Below are 22857 nucleotides of genomic sequence, written 5' to 3' on the forward strand. Positions count from 1 at the left end.
ATTCAAGAAACTTTATCATTGTATAGGAGAGCAATTTGAAATTTAATTTTTCCTATTAAGTCATATAAAGTCGTTGATCAATTTTGTACATGTGGCAAGTATAGTTAAAAAAACATTTTGTATTGAGTTTAATTTATTTGTTTTTATTTATTTTGTGCATTTTAAAAATTTTGAAAATATATTGCCATTTTTTGTTTTTTCAAAAAAATGTCATTAGATAGCTTGGAAAGTTTTTGGCTTAGTGGCATTTCTCAAAATGCTATAAAATATTTGTTTAAGACACTTTTCACCTAATGCCATAAAAAGTAACTTGCACCTATTTAGTTTAGTGACATTTTTTTTATAAAATGCCGTTGCTACTAAAGTTTAGTGGCATCTGTTGATAAATGTCACTATAACAATTTTTTGTGTCATTCTTTTATAAAATGCCATAAAATTGATGTGACATTTCTTTATTGAAATGCCACTAGTACCTTATATGTTTGTACTTCTGTGGCATTTTTCTAAAATGGGTCATCAAATATTATTTTTGTGACATTTTCTAAGAACATGCCACTATACCACTAGTGTAGTGCCACTAAAGTGTGTTTTTGTTGTAGTATTGTGACACTTGTTTATTGAAATGTCACTAGAGTTTTTTATGTTTATCGTTTTGTGATATTTTTCAAAAGCGTGCCACTAAATATTTTTTTATGGCATTTTCTAAACAGATGTTACTAGTATAGTATCACTAAAGTGTGTTTTTGGATTTGAGATTCGAATTGATAGATCAATAGTGATATTTTTAAGTTATAATTTAATTTTACTAACATATCAACATTCTATCATTCGCAAAAAAAAAAAATAATAATAATAATAATAACATAAAAAAAAAAGTGAATCTTCCTTATTATTAATCATAAATGGAGATTTTCATGCTAATCATGACGAGAGAGAGAGAGAGAGAGAGAGAGAGATGCTTGGGCTGAAAGGAGGCGGTAACATGCCAAACCATACCCAAGTTGGGCCAAAAAAACCATAATATTCCAATATTTCTGTTCTTTGAGGCTTTAAAGTGACATACCATGCCATGCCAAGCCAAGCCAAATTCCAAATTGATTTGAACGAGTTTCAGCCTTCTAAAACCCATATGATTATTTATTTATTTATTTATTTTGTATTTTGTATTTTTTTGTATTTCATGTGGGTTATACACATGCCCACCATGTGCTACCTAGCCTGCCATAACGGAGAGAGTAGATTCTTTATTATCATTGGCATTGGCGACAAATGATTTGCTTGCACTTGGTCGAAAACATTCCATAAAACTCTAATTATTGATCAGTCTTTTAACTTTATCTTAACAATGTAGATTCGCAAAGATCCAGTGGAATTGGAAGCTTAAACATTCAAAAGCCAGCTAGGATAAGAATATAACACTTGTTGACTCAAATTCTCTACCCAAGAAATAGAAACTTCACTTGAAGACTTCAAAACACACTTCCAAGACTATACTTCATTTCTTCAATGTAAAAGAAATTTAAGTGAACATATTTAAGAGCACCGAGCGATGAACTTGAAAGTACTTATGATAAATTCACTACATTACCAACTGATATACTTACCACAACTGAAGATTGTTACTTAATTCTAACTAATATTACAGTGTTATTAAACACCACTTAAAACAAAGACCCAGCTAGCTTACATTTACTCATCTTTGATCTTTTTGAGGAACTTAAGTACATGGAGCATTGTTGGCCGATCAGCAGGACTATCGGAGAGGCATATTGCAGCAATCTGCAAAGTTTGAAGCATCATCTGCTTTGAATCAGCATTCAGTACCGTTTGATCAAGAACATCAACAGCCTGCCCCTTCTTCATCTTCTGAAATACCCAACCCACCAAATTCCCGCCTTCAATCTCTTTGAATTCAGGCCCTGTTGGCTCTTTCCCCGTCACCAATTCAACCAAAATTACACCAAAACTATAAACATCCCCTTTTGTGGTGGACCTCCAACTCCGCCCATACTCCGGTGGAATGTACCCAAATGTACCAGCAATATCAGTACTCACATGAGTCTCACAAGCACTGATCAGTCTCGCCAAACCAAAGTCTGCAACTTTTGGCTCAAACTCTTCATTGAGTAAAATGTTGCTGGCTTTAATGTCACGGTGAATTATGTGGGGGATGAACCCATGATGAAGGAAAGCAAGCCCTCGTGCAGCACCAGTCGCAATCTTGAAACGTTTGCTCCAATCCAGGACTTTGAGAGCACCAGTTCTGTTCCTCAGCCAAAGATCTAAGCTCCCATTTACCATATATTCATAAACAAGGAGCTTCTCATCACCAAAAGAGCAGTACCCGAGAAGTGGAACCAGATTTGGGTGCTTGACCTTGCCTAAAGTTTCTATTTCTGCAAAGAATTCACGATGACCCTGTGTCTTGGATTGGTTTAGCTTCTTAACAGCTACTGATTTCCCACCAGGCAATGTCGCTTTGTAAACGGTTCCAAAGCCTCCATCTCCAATTACATTAGTCTTGCAGAAGTTGTTGGTGGCTTCAAGAATATCGACTAAAGTCAGCTTAAGAAGCGGTTGCTCGAACATGGCTATGTTGATGCTTAGGGGCTCCTTTGATCTGATGCTACTCAGGAAATAGAGATTTTGATCGATAGAACTGTTCAGTTTGCTTTCATCAGTGTTCTCAGGATCACTTTGGCGTCTGCTTTTACTAATCCATATGCGTAAAACAATAGCTATTGACAGTGTCATCAAGATAGTTCCTATCACAATTGAAGCCAGTCCCCAAAGATTTAACAATGGCCTTCTTCTGTCCAAGCTCTTCAAAGGGCATTCTAAACCCAAAATTCTCCCACAAAGATCTTTGTTTCCAGCAAGTGAAATCTTTGAAAGGTTTTGGCAAATTCCATTCTTGGGTATGGGTCCTTCCAATCCATTTTCCGCCAAATTCAGGGAAACCAAATTTACAAGGCTGCAAATTTTCTCAGGAATCTGTCCAGAGAGTCTGTTCACCGAAACATCTAAATATTCAAGCTGCATAAGGTTTCCAAGCTCGGGAGGAATCTCTCCTGTAAACATGTTTCCATGAAGATCCAAAGATGTCAAGTATGACATGTTGCCCAAAGATTTTGGAATATTTCCATTGAAGAAATTATCACTCAAATTTGCTGCTTCAATCCTCCACACAGCGGAATTAGAAAAGAGCTGATCTATGTGACCAGAAAGGCTGTTTTGTTGAACATTCAAACCGACAAGGTTCACCATCCTGGAGAGAGTTGATGGAAGCTCACCATTAAGCACATTAGAGCTCAAATCTAAGTGGGTAAGCCCCTTCAAGTTCCCAAAGCTAGAAGGAATTGTACCAGATAGCTTATTACCAGTCAAATTCAGCTTCACCAAACCAATCAATTGACCTAAGCTTTCGGGTATGATGCCTGTTAACTGGTTATTCCCCAAATACAAGCCTTGTAGATTAATTGAATTTCCAAACTCTGTTGGAACACCACCCGATAGAAAATTTCCAGAAAGATCTAAGGTTGTGAGATTGGTTAAACGAGCAAGTGATGCCGGAATTTTGCCAGATAACCTGTTGTTGTTGATCAGAAGATCCACCACCACGATACAGCCTCCCAAGTCGTTTGGTATTGAACCAGACAAGCTGTTGTATGAAAGATCAAAGACTCCATGGTGCTGAACAAAGCTAGAGTCAGGGATGTTAACTTGGTGAAAATACTTGGATGGTTTGGAGGGAATCGACCCAGATAGGTTATTGTGAGAAAGAACCAAGCACTGTAATTGGGCAAGATCAGCTAGCTTATCCGGAATGGAACCGTTGAGCAGGTTGTTTCCAAGGTCCAATGTGGTTAGTGCAATGCAGTTTCCAAGCTCAACTGGAATAGTTCCTTCAAGGAAATTGGAATTCAAATTCAGGACAGAAAGTGATGTAAGATTTCCAATCTCCCCAGGAATTGTGCCATCCAACTGATTGTTACCAAGGACAAGCCTTTCCAATGATACAGCACTACCAATCTCCACAGGCAGAGTACCCACTAACAGATTATATGCAGCCGAGAACTCCATCAAATTCATGGAATTCCAAATACTCACAGGAATCGAACCCGTGAAATTGTTTGAATCAATGTCAAGCACCATCAGAGGAAGCTCTGAAAGGTACTCGGGGATCGAACCAACAATTTGGTTGTCCACCAAAACCAACTGGGTAAGATTGCTACATTTCTCAAACGTGTCCTCAATAGTCCCCGTGAGGAAATTGCGGTCAAGATCAACCTCCATCAGTGACACTGCGTTGCAAAGCTCGTTCGGTATTGGACCCATCAACAGATTGTTGCTGAGACTAATGTGATTCAGCATTGAACAATTCCCAATCTCAGGAGGTATTTTCCCGGAAAATCGATTGTTAGAAAGCAAAAGTGAATCTATCTGGTCCCATTTTCCGAGCCAATCTGGCAATGGCCCAGAAAGCAGGTTCATTTCAGCCGAGAAAGACACCATGGGTAGCTCTGCAAGCTCTTCCGGTAGAGACCCAGAAAGCGAGTTGAAAGACAGCATCACAGTCGTGAGATTACGACAGTTTCCGAGCTCAGCCGGTATCGAACCGTTGAGCTCGGCATAAACCAGGTTCAGTATAGTTAGATTCTGCAACTTACCAATAGATTTTGGGATTGAACACTTCAATGGGTTGTAGGAAAGATCGAGTTTGCCAAGTGATTTGAGCTCTGAAATGGTCTCCGGCAATGGACCTCTGATTGAGCAAGCAGGGGAGAAGAAGTTTTGGAGGCTCGAAAGTTCACCGATTTCCGGCGGCAATACACCGGAAAATTGATTGACTCCAATGTAAAGAGCAGTCAGGTTCTTCAGCTTTCCAATCTCCGGCGGAATATTGCCGGAAAGAGAGTTGTTTGAGACGTCCAATGAAATTAAAGATTGAAGCTTACTAAAGAGAGAAGGAGAGAGAGAACCTGAGAGTAGATTGTTACCCAGGCCTAGAAACTGGAGGAGGGTCAGATTTCCAATCTGGGTCGGAACATTTCCGGTGAGGCCGTTGCCGGAGAGGTCGAGTGTCCGTAACAGAAGCAGATTTCCGAGCTCCGGCGGGATTTGCCCGGAAAAAAAGTTGGGTCCTAGTTTGAGGGTTTCCAGCTGATTCAACTCACCGAGTTGGACAGGCAACTCACCGGAAAAGTGATTGTCACCCAAGTCCAAGTACTTTAACCGCGGTCGGAGAGAAAGGGTTTTGGGGGAAAGTTGGAGTTGGCCGTAGAGAAGGTTAGAAGAGAGGTCGAGGGAAATGAGGGTGGAGAGAGAGAAGAGGGAGGGAGAGAGAGGGCCTTTGAGTGAGTGAGTGGAGAGTAGAAGTGAGGTGACTCGGCCATTGAAACAGAGGACACCGTCCCAGTGACAGTGATCAGGGGTTGTAAGGGGGTTCCATGAAGAGAGGAGGTGTGGGTTGTCAAGAGACTTCTTGAAGGAAAGCAAGAGCTGTTGCTGTTGCTGTTCTACACTTTCCTCTTCTGTTCTAATGGCGATGACATTATTACAGACCAAAACCAAACAGAGTTGAAATACAATGAGAACGAAGCAGACAAGCCTCCTCAACAACGCCATGAGATGAGCCTACTGCTTTTCAGCTTCAGAGAAAGCCAGGGGTTGGGGTTATAAATGGATTCTCTGAGTAGTGTCCTCTTCAAACCCACTCATTTGATAGAGAGACAGAGAGAGAGAGAGAGAGAGAGAGAGAGATTTGTTGGGAAAATGCGGGCATGGAGTATAGTACAGAATCCGAAACATTTTAATTGCAGTGTAACTCGGAGTTTCTTCGTGTAAGCTTGAACGCCATATAGTTTCGGAGAAAGAAAATGTAATACCTACAGTCAAACAAAATTAAATGATTTTCAAAACACACGTCCAAAAATATATATATAAACGTTGTTTTGATTGAAATGTACACTGCCCTACCCACCACATTATGGAGGTTTGGATTGATGATTGGATTAGTAACAGATTTGAGTTTTCCCATGAGATTATGAAAAAATTATAAAATATTTTCAGAGTATAATCATATTTTTTCATCAATTATTATTCATTATGTTTTTTCATATTTTTCAATCACTTAATACAAATAATTAACACTTCACATTCTTCACCAATCATATTATCATAAAATATCACGTGACCGTACTCCTGAATTACCAAATAAGCACCCGATATTATGGGCTACAATACTATTTTATTTTTCATATTACAATAATATAACCCCTATTTTGAGGTGTGCACCATGTGTCATAATTATGATATTTGTGGGATTTGATTATGACATATTGTCTTCTTAATTGTAACTTAATCATGACTTATTATCGTCGTAATTATGACTTATTGCAATATTAGTTATCATTTATTCTGATTACTATTTTGATTATAATAATAAAAAAAATTGATTATACATTACCTGTTATTTGATTATAACTTATTATTATTTTTCGTAGTTATAATTGAAATTATTTAGTTATGACATTTGTGATAATCAATCTCACAAAATAATGTCATAACTTGCATATGATAGTACCATGACCCTTTATATAATGATGGATTTTACATAATTATGACATCATATCACTTTTTCGACTCAGTTTCTAGACTTAATGATGTTGAAATGACATAATTATTTGATAATTGAGAAGATATGAGATATATAAATAGCATATGAGAGTGATTAGTTAATTGATCGCTTGGCTTGAAAGGCAAGTCTAGTTTTGAGTTTGAATAGCACTATTTACCAACATGGGGTTGGTTCAATGGTAAGCCCTTTGAATTCTTCGCTCAAAACTTGGGTTCGAATCTTCACAGTTCCTTGTTACGGTTAAACATACTTCTTAGTGCTCAGAGCATGCGGGAGGGCCTTAGCTTCAGCCCCGATGTAGATACAGTAGGGTTCCTTGCAAATGCGTTGTGGGTACTAAGAGACAATACTCTCTTACGGGTATGTAAAGTAGCTTATCTACGTATTCATTTTATGTATCAAAAAAAAATTTGAAAAAAAAATAGCAATACTCTTTATAAATTTAACCACAACTAACTAATATCATTACACTAGTGCATAAACGAACATAATTTATCGTACAACTTTAACTTAATACCACCACATTGGTAATTATTTCACTTAATCATGTTGTACTCATAATCCCACACAATTTAATCTAACAAACAAACATAGCTTAGAAAATACCATACAAGAAAAAAATAAAATAAAATAAAATATTTATACATTTTTTGTGCATACAACATTGTTTGTTTGTTTTTTGATAATTTTTACTCAAACCTCCTAAATTGTTCAACAAACATTGTTTAAAATTATGAATATTGTTTGGCTTGGGTTGAATTTATAGTCATATTATATTAAAAATCACTTTTTGTTGAAAAATTCTAATTTCATGGAAGATATATGGCTTTATTCTTTGAAATCAAGTTAAGTGATATTTGTTTTATTCAATCACTAGTTGTTAGGTTAGTAAGGAATAGGATTAATAATGAAGTTTGTAAAATAATTAATCATAAAGTCTCATAAAATAAAGGACAAACTTCACTCAAAACAACTTATTGATCAGCAAAAAGCATCTAACTTGAATTATTGAAAGTTTATGCATACACACAAGCAATATGCTATAAGGAACAAGAAAACTTATCCGAATTCCATTGCAAAGTGTCAAACATGCAAGATATAAATAAACTAAAGTACATATGACCTAAACATACTACTAAACACACAAGATGCAAACCTAAGCCCGGTTTAAGGCTACTAATATAATTTCATGTACAAAAAGTAGTAACTAACACAAACTATTCACCTAAAAAACTAACACATGAAATAATTTAAACATGCAGAGATATACAATGCTTAAATTGAGCTATATGCATGATTAGATCATGAATAATCTAACCTAAACACGCTATTTATATAACTTGAACAAAACATGCAAAAATAAAACGAAAACATGCATGTTATCTAACCTACATGATACTTTATGATTACTAAAAACCTAATCATGATTACAACTGAAAATATGATGAAAAAGCTACTGAAATTAAAGCAAATAGAAACACTTAATTGCTGGTTCTACAGATACTCCATTTTTGAATGACCCAAAGACTTTGAGCGCTTGTAAGCTTCCCGATGATGAAATGGTAATAACTTCATCCTTAGATATATTTAAGGTTGATAAGAGTTGTTATATGACCCTTGTTTTAGCAAAAAATCATCTTTTTGCAAAAATGATCATTTTACCCTTAAACCTATTTTTATCCAAAACCCAAGTTCTTGGTCCTACTTAGGAGAGAGAAGTCCGGATGAACTCGAATTAATGAATGTTTTCGAAACCATTAACCTATTTTGTGTAAAAACGTCAATTGAGAGCCAAACAGGCCTACTTAGGTAGTAGGAGAGTCCAAGAGCCTAAAACCATATACTTGTGCATGCATGGTTGGTATACATTGACGGCACGTGCACCCGTACATGCACGCGAGTAGACCTTGTGGCCATACATGAGCGCGCATGGCCAATGCAGCCGCATGTGCGACCGGCACCTAAATTTTGGTTTTAAGTGCTATTTCTTTGAGAGGCTCAAAGACAAGTGATGGAGGAACCTTAGGACTACCTAGAATGTTCCCGAAGGCTCCCTCAAGCTTATAAATATGACCCCTATCCCCCCATCTCCTTGAGGGACTAGGCTTTAAGACAAAATTTAAATGCTTTAACTGAGTTTGGAGTGTCTTTTCTCTACCTTCACCCACAAATCTGAAAATACAGCATTAATACAGTAGTTCTACAACTAAAAGTAGATCTAGGGTTTGAAGCAAAGTAAATCATACAAAGCATGAGCCTGAGGCAAGCTTTCAAGTAAGATTTCTCGCCTATCGATTGCTCTTCGGTTTGATAATCAAACCAGCAAGTTCCTTTTTTTTCTCTGATTCTAGTAGTTTTAATCATGTTTTACATAGATGATCATGGTTAGGGTGTTAGTTTATTTCAAAGCATCATGTAGGTTAGCTATCTTGCATGTTTTCGCTTTGTTTTGCATGTTCTAGTTAGTTGTATATTTCTACATGTGTAGGTTAGTTTACTCATAATATTAATATGCATATAGCCTGGTTTAATCATCATATAATATGCAACATGTTTAATTCTATGTGTTAGTTACTTTGTTTGCATTGAATCATGTTAGCAGCCATTACACTAGGCTTAGGTTAATATTATGTGTGTTTAGTAGCATGTTTGGGATCATTGTATTTTATTAAATTATATTTTGCATGGTTGGATGCATGGTGGCGGCATCTGAGTAAGGGTCCTATTCTTCATAGCATTTTGCTTGTGTTTGTGCATTGCTCTTTAAATAATTTAAGTTATGTGATTTTTGGTGTAAAATTGGATGTTTTGGATGTTTTTATAATATTGCTTAGTTTGGTTCATGTTTACGGGCATATACCTTTAAAAGTCTCTTTTTAATGGAAAATCATTGTTTTTGGTAAAAATTATAGGTTTATTCATTGAATCTAAAAGAAATGGTGTTTATTTGTTCAAATAACCTAATTTAGGTTTAGTATAGGAATTAGGGTTAATAACGAGTTTGTGGAATAATTAATCTTTAAATCTCATAAAATAAAAAGATGAGTGGAGGCCAATCACTTGATTAAGCAAAAGGAGGTGCATCAATTAATGACCTTCTCTTTTTGTACATAAGTTCTCGAACTAAGATGTTTGGTTGTGATGGACTAGTGCTTATGCTTAGTTTTCCTTGTTAAAAGTTTCTTAGTTTCCCTTAAAATTAAGTGGCACCTTTTGAAAGTAAGTTGGTACAACATTGTACGGAAACACACCTTATACCCAAAAAGGCACGACATCCACAAGTTCGACAATAAACCGAAGAATGCGAACAAAAGCTCAAAAACCTTAATTGATTGCTTCCCTCAAGCTTACACTTTGCTTTGATTCAAGTTCTCTAAACCCTAGATCTACTTTTTCTTGTAGAACTTCTGTAAGGTTATATAATTTTCGGAATTAAGGCTTAGAGAGAGAAAGGTGACAACTCAATCTTACTCAAAACTAGGGGTGTGCATGTAACCCATCAACCCACTCAAGCCATCTGACCCGAGCTGACCCGAGCTCTTACGGACGGTTTCAAAGACTAACATGGTCAGTTGCGATTTTCTATTATTTAATTTCATGGTTTCACGGTCGGAAATGAATATAGATGGTGCACACCTGGCCAGCCCGACCCGACCGAATAAATATTGGTGTATTTTAATTTTTTATTGCCTTGATTTTATCTCATCACAGTTTGCCACACAGACTATTCCACTTCCCACAGTTATCTTCTATCTCTCATTGATCTTGTCGCATCACAGTCTGACACGCAGACTGTTCCACTTCCCACGGTTATATTCTCTCTCTCCCTCTCTCTCTCTCTCTCTCTCTTCATTCTAGGTGTTGATTTTCCAGAACAATGTACTCTCTCTCTCTCTATATATATATATATATTCTAGGTTTGTTTGTTTTCCATAACCATTAACAGTCACCTACCTCTTTCTCTCTCTCTTACTCTCTCTTTCTCTCTCTCTTTCTCTCTCTTCATTCTAGGTGTTGATTTTCCAAAACAATGTACTCTCTCTCTCTCTCTATATATATATTCTAGGTTTGTTGATTTTCCATAACCATTAACAGTCACCTACCTCTTTCTCTCTCTCTTTCTCTCTCTCTCTCTCTATCTGTGTGTGTGTATGTTTATTGTAAGTCTTCATTTTCCATAACCATGTACACTCTCCATAATTATCTATTGTCTCTCGTAAACCTTAAGAACTCCAAAAAAAAAGAGACCCTCTGTAGACCCCCCATTTTTGACCGACCTTAAGACTCAAATGCCATCGATTGAGCGCTCGGTGATGGTGCATGTTGTGCTCGTTTAGAGGTTTCGGAGTTTTGGCTGAGAGCCTTGCCACCGGGCCTTTGTACTCTTTTGTGCTTCGGCTCGGTCTGAGGACCGAACTCTGTTTCTCTTCCCGGAGGGAGGGAGAGGTCTTGTAGACCATCTCTTTGTGGTCGTAGACCGTTTTTCGTGGTCGTAGACCGTTTTTCCCGTTTGGAGACTAGTTTTCGATTTTTGGAGCCCTCGGTCATGTGCCTTGTCTCGGGACTGCTTAACGTTCTCCGTTTGGCGTCATTTTTGAACCACACCTTGTTTCCTCTATCTAGAAGGACACTGTGGTCCGGGAGACCACTTTTGTGGTCGTATACCACTTTTGGTGCTTAACAGCTGGGTTTCGAGGCTCCCGAGGCTCCCGGCTGCGTACTTTGCCTCTCGAACTCTCGTTTTGCATCCGTGTTGGTTTGTTTTGGTACAAACCTTGTTTTCCTTTCTTGGAAGGTGGTACGAGGGTGGGAGACTAGTTTTTCCCCTTGGAGAACACTTTCTTTCCCGCCAGCCGATTTTCTGGTCGGGAAACTGGTTTTCCTTGGAATTTGGGCCACTTTTTCTGGTCTCCTATCCCACCATTGGCTTACTTTCAATGTGGAGGCCACCAATCCCCCTGCCGACCACTTTTTTTCTTGGAGACCACTTGAAGCGGTCGGCCGACCACTGCAAGTAGCAGGCCGACCATTTTAAGTGGTCGGCACCTCTCCCCCTATTTTGGTAGACTATGTGGATGCCAGCTATGCAGCTGGATGGCACAGTCTGTATCCTCCATACATGTATAGAGGGATTGCAACCAAGTTTTAGCTTCTCCAAGAAGCTTGAACCTTTGTTTTTCTATAAGAGAGGCTCTCCCTCTCCATGGGAGAGGTTCTAAAATTTTCCCAAGGCATTAGCATATATCTCTCTCTATATCTCAATATTTGGTGCCTAAAGAGTGTGTTGTTCTTCACTTTTGCACCACAACCCTTAACCATGCACCCCCATCATTGAACTGAGGTTCTTTGAGGACATTTTTGGAGGTTAAAAAGCTGTTTCTTGGCTGAGAAATCTGCTGGTTTTGCAGTGCTTCAAGGGTAACCTCTTTTCTCCCTTTTAAGCTTTATTTTGGTTGCTCTCTTGGTCTCATTTGCATGCTTATTTAGGCCTTGCTTTCAACTGGAAAAAGTTTTGAATTAAGTGTTTTTGATATTTGTTTAAGGCCTCTTGGGTTTTGAGGGTCTTCTACCTTCTTGCATGCCTTGTTTGGCCTAGTTTTGTGCCATGGTTTAAGGCCTTTGGGTTGGTCTTTGCTTGGCCTTTTTAGCCACTGAAATCTAGTGGATTTTCAGTGGTAGGCATGTCGTTTTGAGGCCTCAAATCAGAGGGGGGTGATCCCCTCTCTTCTTGTTTTGTTTGCTTGCATTTTTGGCCTATTAAAAGAGCATGCATCTTCATATTTTCAAGGCTTGGTTTAGGAACTTATTCATGACTTTTAGGGCTTGCCTTAGCTCTGTCTATGGCTGGTTTGGCCACCTTGTGTTTTCTTCTTGTATGTGTAGTGTATTCCCATTTGTGGCTCATCAAAGTAGCATGTCTTTCTAGCATGTATTGGCTCCATTTCAGTAGATTTTTGGACATCATTTGACATGTCATGACTCTTTTTTTGGCTGGTTTGGTAGCCTCTTACCTGCTCCATATGCTTGTAGTGTAAATCTTGTTTACTAGCTTTGTATGCATGATGTTTTGGCTCATTGTCCTAGCATATTTTGGCTATGCTCTAGCATGATTTTGTTCTTATTTTGGGCTATCTTAGCTCTGTTTTGAGGCTTCTTGGTCGATTGAGGCTTGTCATGCATGCTTGTAGTGTAATAGCCTTGACTAGCTTTGAGTTTTGAGGCCTCTTGCATGCTTAACTTGAGGTATTTGCATGTTTTGACATCATTGAGAATGATATTTCAGAGCATGTAGGGCTATTACACTTCCATATTTTCCACTCTTTAAGTGCTCTTAAGGGTTGTGCTTTTATGCCCTATTTGCGAGCCATTACATGAACCTCATTTTTCGTGCCTTTCAAGCCATCATCCCAACTCATTTTTGCTACTGTTTTGGCCTACATAGGGTTTGTTTGGGATTAGTTTGGCCATTTGAGCATTATCTTGCATGCCTCTTGTGTAATCCACTTCACTAGCTTTGACGCTGGAGCCTTTCAACATGCATTACATGGGTTGTTGGCATGATTCTAGGTCATTTTGCATGCCATTTCAGTGCTAGAACATATGCCATTGTACCCCATGTTTCATCCTTTCATTGGTTTTGGAAAGTTGTGTTTTGAGCCATAAGCTTGGGCCGATATGCATGCATGTTTGTATAGCATTTTGAGTTTCTATCTTAGCATGTATGGCCACTGATTTGGACATGGCTGAGGCCTATCCATTTTGGTTTAAGTCCATTGTGCATTGTGTATGCCATGTAGTTCATAGCATTGTGTATGCTAGTATGTTAGTTGCATGTTTTTATGCTTGTCCCTTGCATCGTGTTCATATGCTTGTTTCATTGCATTGAATGTTTGCATACTTGAGCCGCGTTGTGTATACCATGCCATGTTGTTTGTTGCATTGTGTTTAGAATAGGAGTTAGTCCAAACACGAGAAACGAGGGACGTTTCATACTCGAAGTGATGAAACGTGCCTCAATTCTCGGTCGCTGACACTCTTGACTATACATGATGGAGTTTTAGGCTTTATGTGTTCGTGTGTGCATTCATTTCATATTGAGTTGTGCAATTTGACTCATCGGCCATCATGCATCGAGATGCATGATTGGTGGCTCAAGGATCGAGAACCACACCCCCTTGAGCTTTTGTAATGAGAGGGAGGGTGGTTGTGCATACATGTGTTGCAAATACTTTGCCATGCCCCTTTCTTGCTCTCTGTTATAGCAAACTGAAGTCTGGCAGCAGAAACTGGTCGGCCGACCAGATAAAGTGGCTGGCCGACCACTTTTTCTAGTTTTCAGCACAGAAAGTGGTCGGCAGGTGGTCTCCAAAGCCAACAACTGGTCAGCATCCCTCCTACAGATTCCCATGGTGGAGTTTCAGCCTTTTGGAGTTTTTTGCAGTGTTCTGAGACCAGTTGCAAACATAGGCAAATCGGGGCATCGTGATGGATTTTCGCACGAGGTGACTGGGCACGCATCCTTCGTCATCCTAGGCAGAGTTGAGGCAGCCTATTTCATATAGTTTACATGCTTGTTCAATTGCTAACTTAGTTAATTTGTTAATTAGTTAGAGTTGTGTAATAATTAGCTGTAGCATGTTATTCATTCTGTTGTGTAATAACTAGTTTAATTAGATTAGCTTAGATTAGCTAGTTGGTTCTGTATTATTCATTCGGACCCTCCGTCGAGAGGGCACAACTGTTGTAAATAAGTGTGCGTGTGTGTGATGCATGTCTCCCAACCCCCATTTCTTTCTCCCTTTTATTTACCAGCTTACGATGGTTAGTTTTAGGTCATGTTTCAATTAGCATCCTTATGCTAGCATGTTTGCATCCATTCATCTGTCTTGCATGCACCGGGCTCGGCGCATCATACTAACTGCATTATATTTCAATTCCTGTTTGAATACATGTATCAAATTGCATTTCACATGACATTTTAGAATAGCCAAGCCTATCTTAGTTGCATTTTGTATGTGTTGCATTAGGCATTCTTGACATAGCTAGGATCATGAATTGATTTCTAACATAGCTTTTGTTTTGGCTCAGAGTACTCGGTGAGCGTTTATGCTTTAGCATCCTTGCATGTGCGTGAGTGACTGTCGTGATTGCATGCTTGCCATGAGGCTAACTACTTGTGTGATATAACTGCCTGAATGCCTATGGGTGAAGGTTAGATTACTTGAATTGGAACAATTCATTGATTGCGAGTTTTAAGCCCATTTGAGAGTGGCAAATCACCATGTTTTCTAAGCCCACTTGAGGGCGGAAAAATCCGCATTTTAGCTTACTTGCGGGTAGCAAACTGCTTTAAAAAACAAACATAAGATGTTTTGTTCCAACTTAGGCGATCCAGTCTATACTTGTATGATGTGCTCATCACATAGTAATTCTAGGTTAATAACCGGAATAAGAGCACATGTGTTTTCAAAAACAAGATATCATGTTAGTAAATGTCGATCTTTGATCGGGCGAGCGGGGGGTGCTAACTGCATGACCTTCCCCGCTCGTACCCGAGTTCCCGAGCCGAGGTAACTTTGGTGATGACGGACACGTGGCCTTAGGCACGAGTCAGGGTTTCCTAAATTTTTCAAAAATAAAATATTTAGGTGGCGACTCTGTTTCTGGCAAAGTAGTTCATATTTGGCACTTCTTTTTAAAAATCAATTTTTCAAAACGATTTGCCGGATTTGGAGTCTTTGGTGATTTATCAATCTCGCATTTCACTTTGCAAGATCAGATTAAGAACCGCGACATTGAGTCCGAACTATAGTGAGCCCAATGAACAAAACGGGATTTTCCCGAGACGTTCGGGCGCATCTATAGTTTCTGGCGACTCTGCTGGGGAATTAGAGAACTTGACTCGAACTCATGATATCTTGTTTTGATTACACTTATGTGTTTGTTTGCATTGCATTTGCATTGGTGCGCCTAGGACACCGTGTTTGCCATCTGCTATTCCTGAACGGTTTACCGGAGGCTCGCTTTAAGAAGCGTGCCATAAGGCTCACCGGTTACGAGCTCTGCCACAATGGGAACACAAACCCCGGTTTTTACCGAGGCACCCTTTTTGACCATTCGACCTAGTGCATATTCGGAATCCGTAGTGACCATTCCAAACTAGGACAGGTTGCTTACCCGATTATAGGTTGTTTGAAATCGCCGTGTGCGTAGTGAAACACTAGCTCCTGACAAAATAGGACAGGAAAACCCTATCCCAACATAGGGGTGTTTTAGCTCTCACTTGCTTGCTATGTGCTTTTAATGTGTCTCTACAGGAATGCATGTATCAGTTTGCAAATCTGGGTATCAAGCTTGCGGGCATTAGCATTTTGAGAATCAGTTATATCTACGGGTATCAGATTCAGTTTTGGGGAAATAAATTGGGGAACAGTGATCAGTGGTCGAATACAGCTATTTAGTTATGTTTATGTCTGTTTTGGTAAAATTGGGCTGAGATGTTGCCTGTTTTCTCTTTCAGTTTAGAGATTCGGTTTAGAGCAACCAGTGTTTTCCTTCCCTGAGGCAAGGCAGAAAAAGGCCAATCAAGGCTCACCGGTTCATCAGATCCGTCAGTCACCAGTCACATCCCCTCTATTCAGTTTAGCAAACTCACGATGACACAGAATTCAGAAGAAATTGTGGTCATGGTAGCAGCATTGAACTAGGAGATCACCATGCAAGGTGAGACCGATGTTGAAATAGAACATCTGCCCAGGTCACTTGCCGTACATCCAATCTGGGAACCCCAAGTTATTCAAACCCGTGAGCCCACCACTTTCGTGCTTATGGGGATGATTGGCGATCTTCAGAGATCTATAGCTAATCTAGCCTTCGGGATGTCGGCTCCACTGGCGACCATGTCACATGTTGGAAACTTCATGCCGAAAGAACCCCTGCTCTTGGGGCGGATTGTAATTGAACTCAGCCAACCTGAACCCATCCTAAGTATAGGCAATGGCATGCCAACAACAACCGGGTTCCGCTCTGATGTGGTAACCCAAACCTTCGACCAAGCTGAGGCGAGTGGTAAGAACAAGATGGGGGCAGACACTGATCCCTATGAACAACTTCTGTAGGCTGTTGAGCCTTTGAAAGCCGGGGGATTGAATAAGCAACAGGTACTTGCAATTGCTGCAAAAACTGTGGATGACACCTTCCCTACTCAGAACGAGGGCAGTTCGAGCCAAGGGAAAAATCGGGAGAAGGGCCATCATACCAGAACCGTTCATTCCAATCCTAATTCTACACCTGGAAAAGGTCAGTAGACCAAGCCAGCACCTGCTAACCCCTTTGCTAGTACCCCCAGCAAAAATCCACAAACCTCGAAGTATCTACCCCGAGGTCGCAGGGTCTTCCATGCCCTCTATATGCCTTTGTCTAAGGCTCTTCAAATCCTTGCAGAAAAAGGGCATCTCAAATGCCTCGAGCCTCGGCCTTTCCCTGATTGTCTTCCATCTGGTCATGACGCTACCCAGTACTGTGCGTACCATCAGCAAACTGGTCATAGCACCGACAATTGCTTCCGTCTTCGCCATGAAGTACAGGATTTGATTGACAACGAGGTCATCCTCCCGCCAAGCTTAGCAAAGTCTATCGTCACTGGATCAGTGAACCTGGAAGATAATGTGATGTGATCAAGGGATGAACCACCTGCGGGCGGCACTCAGTTTATTTCAGATGTGGCATATGGCACGCACAGTTTTGAGTATTTGCGAATGCTAGTTTTTGTACTTTCTGACTTGGGTATTCAGTCAGTTTTGTTGTCTTGTATATAGTCAGTCTTTTTGTACCATGTCAGTCGAGTCTGTCTTGTTGTATCGAGTTAGTCCTGTTGTATAAGAGTCGAGTGATTCCAAGGGCGTTACCACGCATATCACTATTTTGTGTTGTGATTGTCTTTTTGCTTTCTTTTGAGTCTGTTTTTGCTGCGGAGCCAGTTACACCAGAAGATCTGAATAAAACAGCTGTGGCTTTTATGTTTTTGTGCTTATTTCTGCTTTGAACTAGTTGTGCCAGAAGTTTGAATGAAATGACAGTGCTTTTCACCTACTTCTTCTGTGCCTTTAAGTTATTGCATTGCCCTAAGTTTTTCAAAACTTTTTGAACATTGTGATGAAAATGAAGAGGAACGAATTGTAAAATTTGATCAACTGAGAGAAAGAGAGGCATGCTAAGCCCTTAATGAATGAAATCATGTTTGTTAATGTGAGTACTGAGAAGGATCCTGGCTTGATCCAGATTGGTTTCGCATTGTCTTCAGCGCGAGCGACTTGTCACTTTCTTAAAAAATTTCAAAAAATGTTTTGTGTGGTCCTGTGAAGACCTGTGTGGAATCGCTCTTGAGATTGTGCAGTCTAGGATCGCTCTCAGCCTCGAGAATCGACCCCTTACTTTCAAACCTTAAACTTGGATTCAGAATGTTCGACGGTAAACCACAATATGAGGCTTGTATGGCCAGATCAGAAGCAGCCCTTGAACTAGGGGCAAGAAAGTCAGACATGATCCAGAGAAGCTTGCAAAGCTCAATCAAAAGCACCCCTCGAGTTAGGGGCAAAAATGTCAAATACGCTCGAAGAGCCAAAAATTGGGATGTTTCTCAAGCTAATGAAGATCAGCAAGAATGCCAAATCCCAGAAAGGAAGAAAGAAGAAAGTATTACTGAAGGACAACCAAGTTCCTATCCATAACACTGGGGGCAATCTAGGCCCCATTGGATGGACTTCAACATCATCAGTGAACAACAGCCATTCTCCTGGATTCAGATGGCTTCGAAATCCTAAAATCATTTGACATGGACAAAGCTACACTTTTACCCTTGAGAGGCTCGCTGGGCCGAAAACCCGGAAGGGCGACCCAGGCAAAAGTTAGAGCAAATGAAAAAAGAAAAGCAAAAGAACAAAAAAGAAAAAAATGCAAAAAAAAAAAAGAGAAATGAAAAGAAAGAAATGAAAAAGAAAAACATAGCTTGCAAGGTTGAAAACCAAGAAGGGCGGCCTTGGCAAAAGTTAGAGCGTAAAAGGAGAGGTTAATACCCGAGTGTACCTTAAACCCGAACTATGTAAGGCTTGATTCCCATGTTTGGGATACGTAGGCAACTTCATTCTGAAGTCCAGCCGTAAATACTTCCAGATCGACCATGTCCATGTAATGGTTCTGACCATCTTTGTCTTCTCTGAATTCGAGAATTTGGTTGTGGTCACCAATTTGAGAACTGGTTACAATGTGTTGCGGTACTATTCAGACAAGGGGCAACTTTCTGTTGCCATGCAGTGCCATTTAGGCAAGGGGCAATTTTCCATTGCTTTTGATTTGAGGTTGTGCATCTCAAGAATAGGTTCCGTGCTCGTTGAGCAGTGGCCGTTTGCAAAAACAATTTTTGAGAATTTTTACTGAGCTTGACTAATTTTCTTGAAAATTATCCAATTTTTCCAAAACTAGACCTTTTTCTTGGACCCAAAAAAGGAAAATTTTCAGTGCTCATAGCCTGACTTGCATGATTTCAAATCAGAAAATTAAACAAGTATGTTGATCTAACTCTCATATTGGTCAAAATTATTTTAGTAGAAAGCGAAAACAAAAAATGGTCAAAATGATGAACTAAGGGCACAGTTGAGTTAGGTGTTCTGTCTTTTCCCCCATTGTCAACATGCTTGCCAAGAAGGGCACCTTACTCGCCACAAAGCGCACAACTGAAGCTAACAACAAAGGGCTGAAAGCTCTCTCATCCTCCGAGCAGCGAGGTATCAAGCTAAGTGCGAAGCGCGAAATGGAATGGATCAGGATAGTCCACTCCCTCATCTAGACAGGTCTGATCACGTCCAAACTCCTCCAGCAAGGCATCATCAACCAATGCTAGCTGTAGATTTGCTACACACCTAGTTATGGCGCAACCCCTCTGTGGGAGAAATTCACTAACTGTGCGTAGAAGAATGAGAATCTAGCAGAATGCTAGGGGCACGAGCCCACAACTTTCTGTTTATCCATCAACCACTCAAGAGAGGGATAAAAAATGAGAGATTGAAGAATAGAGAGATTGCGCTGAGAGAAAAAGTGAGAAAAGGGGTTTCTCAGAAAAAACAGAGCTTGAGGGCCGAGTGATGTGAGAATCACAAATAAGAAAAGGTGGGAAACAATACCCAGAGAAACAGGCTCCCTGTGCACGTTTGAGTGTCATGTCTTTTGTTTTGTCTCGATTCTTGTTTTGAGTCGTTTCGAGTGTTTTTCGATGTGTTCAGGTTGTTTACCTTTTGTTTGTCTTTGTTGAGTCTTTTTGACTATGGTCAGCTGTAGGCTCAATACCCGGTTAAGAACCCTTTTCTCATTACAATTTCAAAAATGAATCGTTTTCGTGCTCAAGAGTGCTGTGCCATTCTCCACATTTGTGCAAAACAGAATTCGTTCTTTCATAAAACCGCAGGGTTCAACCCAGGTCATCTCAGAGCAGTAGAATTAGGACCTATCTGAAGCTATAGGTTCCAGCTTGCAAAGTAAAGAAAAGAGGGAAAATTCGGAGCATCTGAGTTTGTTTCAACCCCTACAAGTTCCGTCTTTCCGTCCTGTGTGTTCAAAATGAACCTAGCACTGTGTTTTGAGCTATGTTTTTAGAGTGAGCAGTGTGTTGTATGAGCCGTGAGCGGAATAAATCGAGTACTATGTTTTGAGCTGTGTGCTCAAAGTGAGCAGTGCGTTGTATGAGCCGTGTGTAGAATAAATCGAGTACTGTGTTATGAGCTGTGTGTTCAGAATGAGCAATGCACTGTATAAGCTGTGTGCCAAGTAAACCAAGTACTGTGTTTTGAGCTGTGTGTTCAGAATGAGCAGTGCGTTGTATGAGCCGTGTGCAGAATAAACCGAGTATTGTGTTATGAGCTGTGTGTTCAGAATGAGCAATGTGCCGTACGAGCTGTGTGTTCCAAGTGAATAGAATATTGTGTCGACTTCCTCCAAGCCAGAATGACAATCAGAAGTGCTCTCCTAGAGAACCAATCCCTACCAGAGGCATCTTGGCTGTGTTTGCAATGAGTTCCTAGGAGATCAACTGTGACGGTGGAAACTAGAGTTCGAATGGCTGATGCCTAGAACACAAAGGTTTGGAATTTCCGAGACTAAAGTCTGGTTTAAATACCCAGGGATGTATCTCCGGCTTGAAATCTATATGGAAGCCCCATAGGTTGAGGTAGGGGGTGTGCTTCTCAATTCTGGATACTGAACCAACCTAGTCTGTCACCCCGTTGAAGAATATGGAAAGTTGCGAATATGATCAGGAAGAAAAGTGGCATCCATGGCTTCCCCAGCAGATGTTGCTCCTTGTCAGCATTTCAGCACCTTTGTACTGTGAGTTGAAGGTAAGTGTTCGAACAACAGAACACAAAGGGAGATCTCCTGCGAACTGCATCTCTGGTGGAGGCAATGAGGGAACATCCTGATTGGAGTTGCCCATCGTCTGGCGCATGAAACGCTCTCCGAGAAACCAGGCTCTACCGACTGGTCCCTCAAGCAGAACCCTGTATCACGAAGTGCTCCATCCCCCAGCAAATAGAAATCGGGGATTCCCTGGCATGGCTATCCAAGGCTGCCAAGTCACCTGCGGGTAGCAAGTGCAAAAATTGATTAGATGTCATAAGTATGCAAGACAAATCAAAGCGGAAAGCATGAAGCACTAAGAGTTCTGGATTACCTCCGTCGCCCGTACAGTATCAAAGAACTGCCAGAAGTAAGGCAAAGTCTCCCGAGGCTTGGGCCGGCACCGACCCTCAAATCTGTGTGAGAAAGGGATCTCAAGAGGTGTCTCGACCTCTAGTTCCAGGGCCAATGCTGGGAAATACACATAAACCCACAGCTGTGAAAGGCAATACAATGGCTGTCAATATATAGAATGCTGAGTGCAGAATTCTGTGTGCAGTGTACAATATACAAAATGTATAGGAAATGCAGAATGCTGAGTGCAGAAGGTAGAATACAGAATGTAATGTATGCAGTGTGCAGTGTACAGATAATGAAAAGCATAACTGTAAATCAAGAGGGCAGAATGTACCTCCCAGGCTCGCCAGTAGCCGCCTAATATGGTTCCCCCTTTAGGGAAGTCGCGCTCATGTAGCAGTAAAAGGTGGCGAGGCCAACGCCACCCCAATCATACTGACTGACCCATGATAGGTCCACCAGAGCACTAAGCAGATAAAGCCCAATTGTGTTCCCCCTGTCGAAGAACATAGTGGTCCCAAGGAGGAACATCAAAAATCCCCGGGCATACTGCTGTATAGTCTTAATGGTCTGGGGCGAAGTCCCCTTGTACCGCTCGGAGAGCCAGGTGTACCTGACCCTACCTGATGATCTGTCGATCGGCGGATGGGCTCCAAGCAGGTAAATCCAAGCTGCCTCTCACTCACCTATATCTACATCGTATGGGATTGGTCGGCCTACCACGTCAAAGCCCATCAGCATGGAGAAGTCAAATGGGGTCATCGTCATGTCCCCGGTAGCCGAGAAATGAAAGGGCTTGGTGGTGTCCCACCATCTCTCTACAAGTGTGCCCAAGAGGGTCCTGCTCGCTAGATGACGTGACAACCCTGCAAAGAATGGGCCAAACCCTGCCTCGTCCACAATGTGTCGGACAACATCCGGGAGCTCCATGTACCATTTCCTTGCCAGGATCGATCCATAACCCCGTGTGAAATAGGAGGATACCAGTATTCAGAATTGAAATGAATGAGCTGCGTGCAGATAAAATGTTTGAGCTGTGTGTGCAAAGTGAAATGAATAAGCTGTGTGCAGATAAAATGTTTGAGCTGTGTGTTCAAAATAAAATGAATGAGCTACGTACAGATAAAATGTTTGAGCTGTGTGTTCAAAGTGAAATAAATGAGCTGCGTGCAGATAAAATGTATGGGCTGTATGTTCAAAGTGAAATGAATGAGCAGTGTGTTCAGAATAAAAAATATGAGCTGCATGTTCATAATTTCAAAATCGTGAGTTGCGTGTCCACTTCAAAAGTTGAGCTGCGTGTTCAGAATTTCAAAAAAAAAAAAAAAGTTGAGCTGCGTTTTCAGAATTTCAAAAAAGTTGAGCTGCGTGTTCAGAAATTCAAAAATTTGAGCTGCGTGTTCAGATTTCAAAATCGTGAGCTGCGTGTTCACAACAAAAATATTTGAGCTACGTGTTCAGAATTTCAAAAATGT

The 22857-nt window shown here is 40.5% G+C and overlaps 1 protein-coding gene across 1 annotated transcript; it reads right to left on the reverse strand.

Moving 5' to 3' along the window:
• Positions 1-1412: 1412 nt before the first annotated feature.
• EMS1 (Leucine-rich repeat transmembrane protein kinase) lies at positions 1413-5884 on the reverse strand. The gene has a single exon (XM_028198652.2). It carries the CDS (start codon positions 5626-5628, stop codon positions 1690-1692), a length of 3939 nt encoding a protein of 1312 aa, XP_028054453.2. The 5' UTR covers positions 5629-5884; the 3' UTR covers positions 1413-1689.
• Between the last annotated feature and the right edge of the window lie 16973 nt (positions 5885-22857).

This window comes from Camellia sinensis, chromosome 1 (assembly GCF_055761805.1).
Source record: "Camellia sinensis isolate YWXY chromosome 1, ASM5576180v1, whole genome shotgun sequence".
Classification (NCBI taxonomy): domain Eukaryota; kingdom Viridiplantae; phylum Streptophyta; class Magnoliopsida; order Ericales; family Theaceae; genus Camellia; species Camellia sinensis.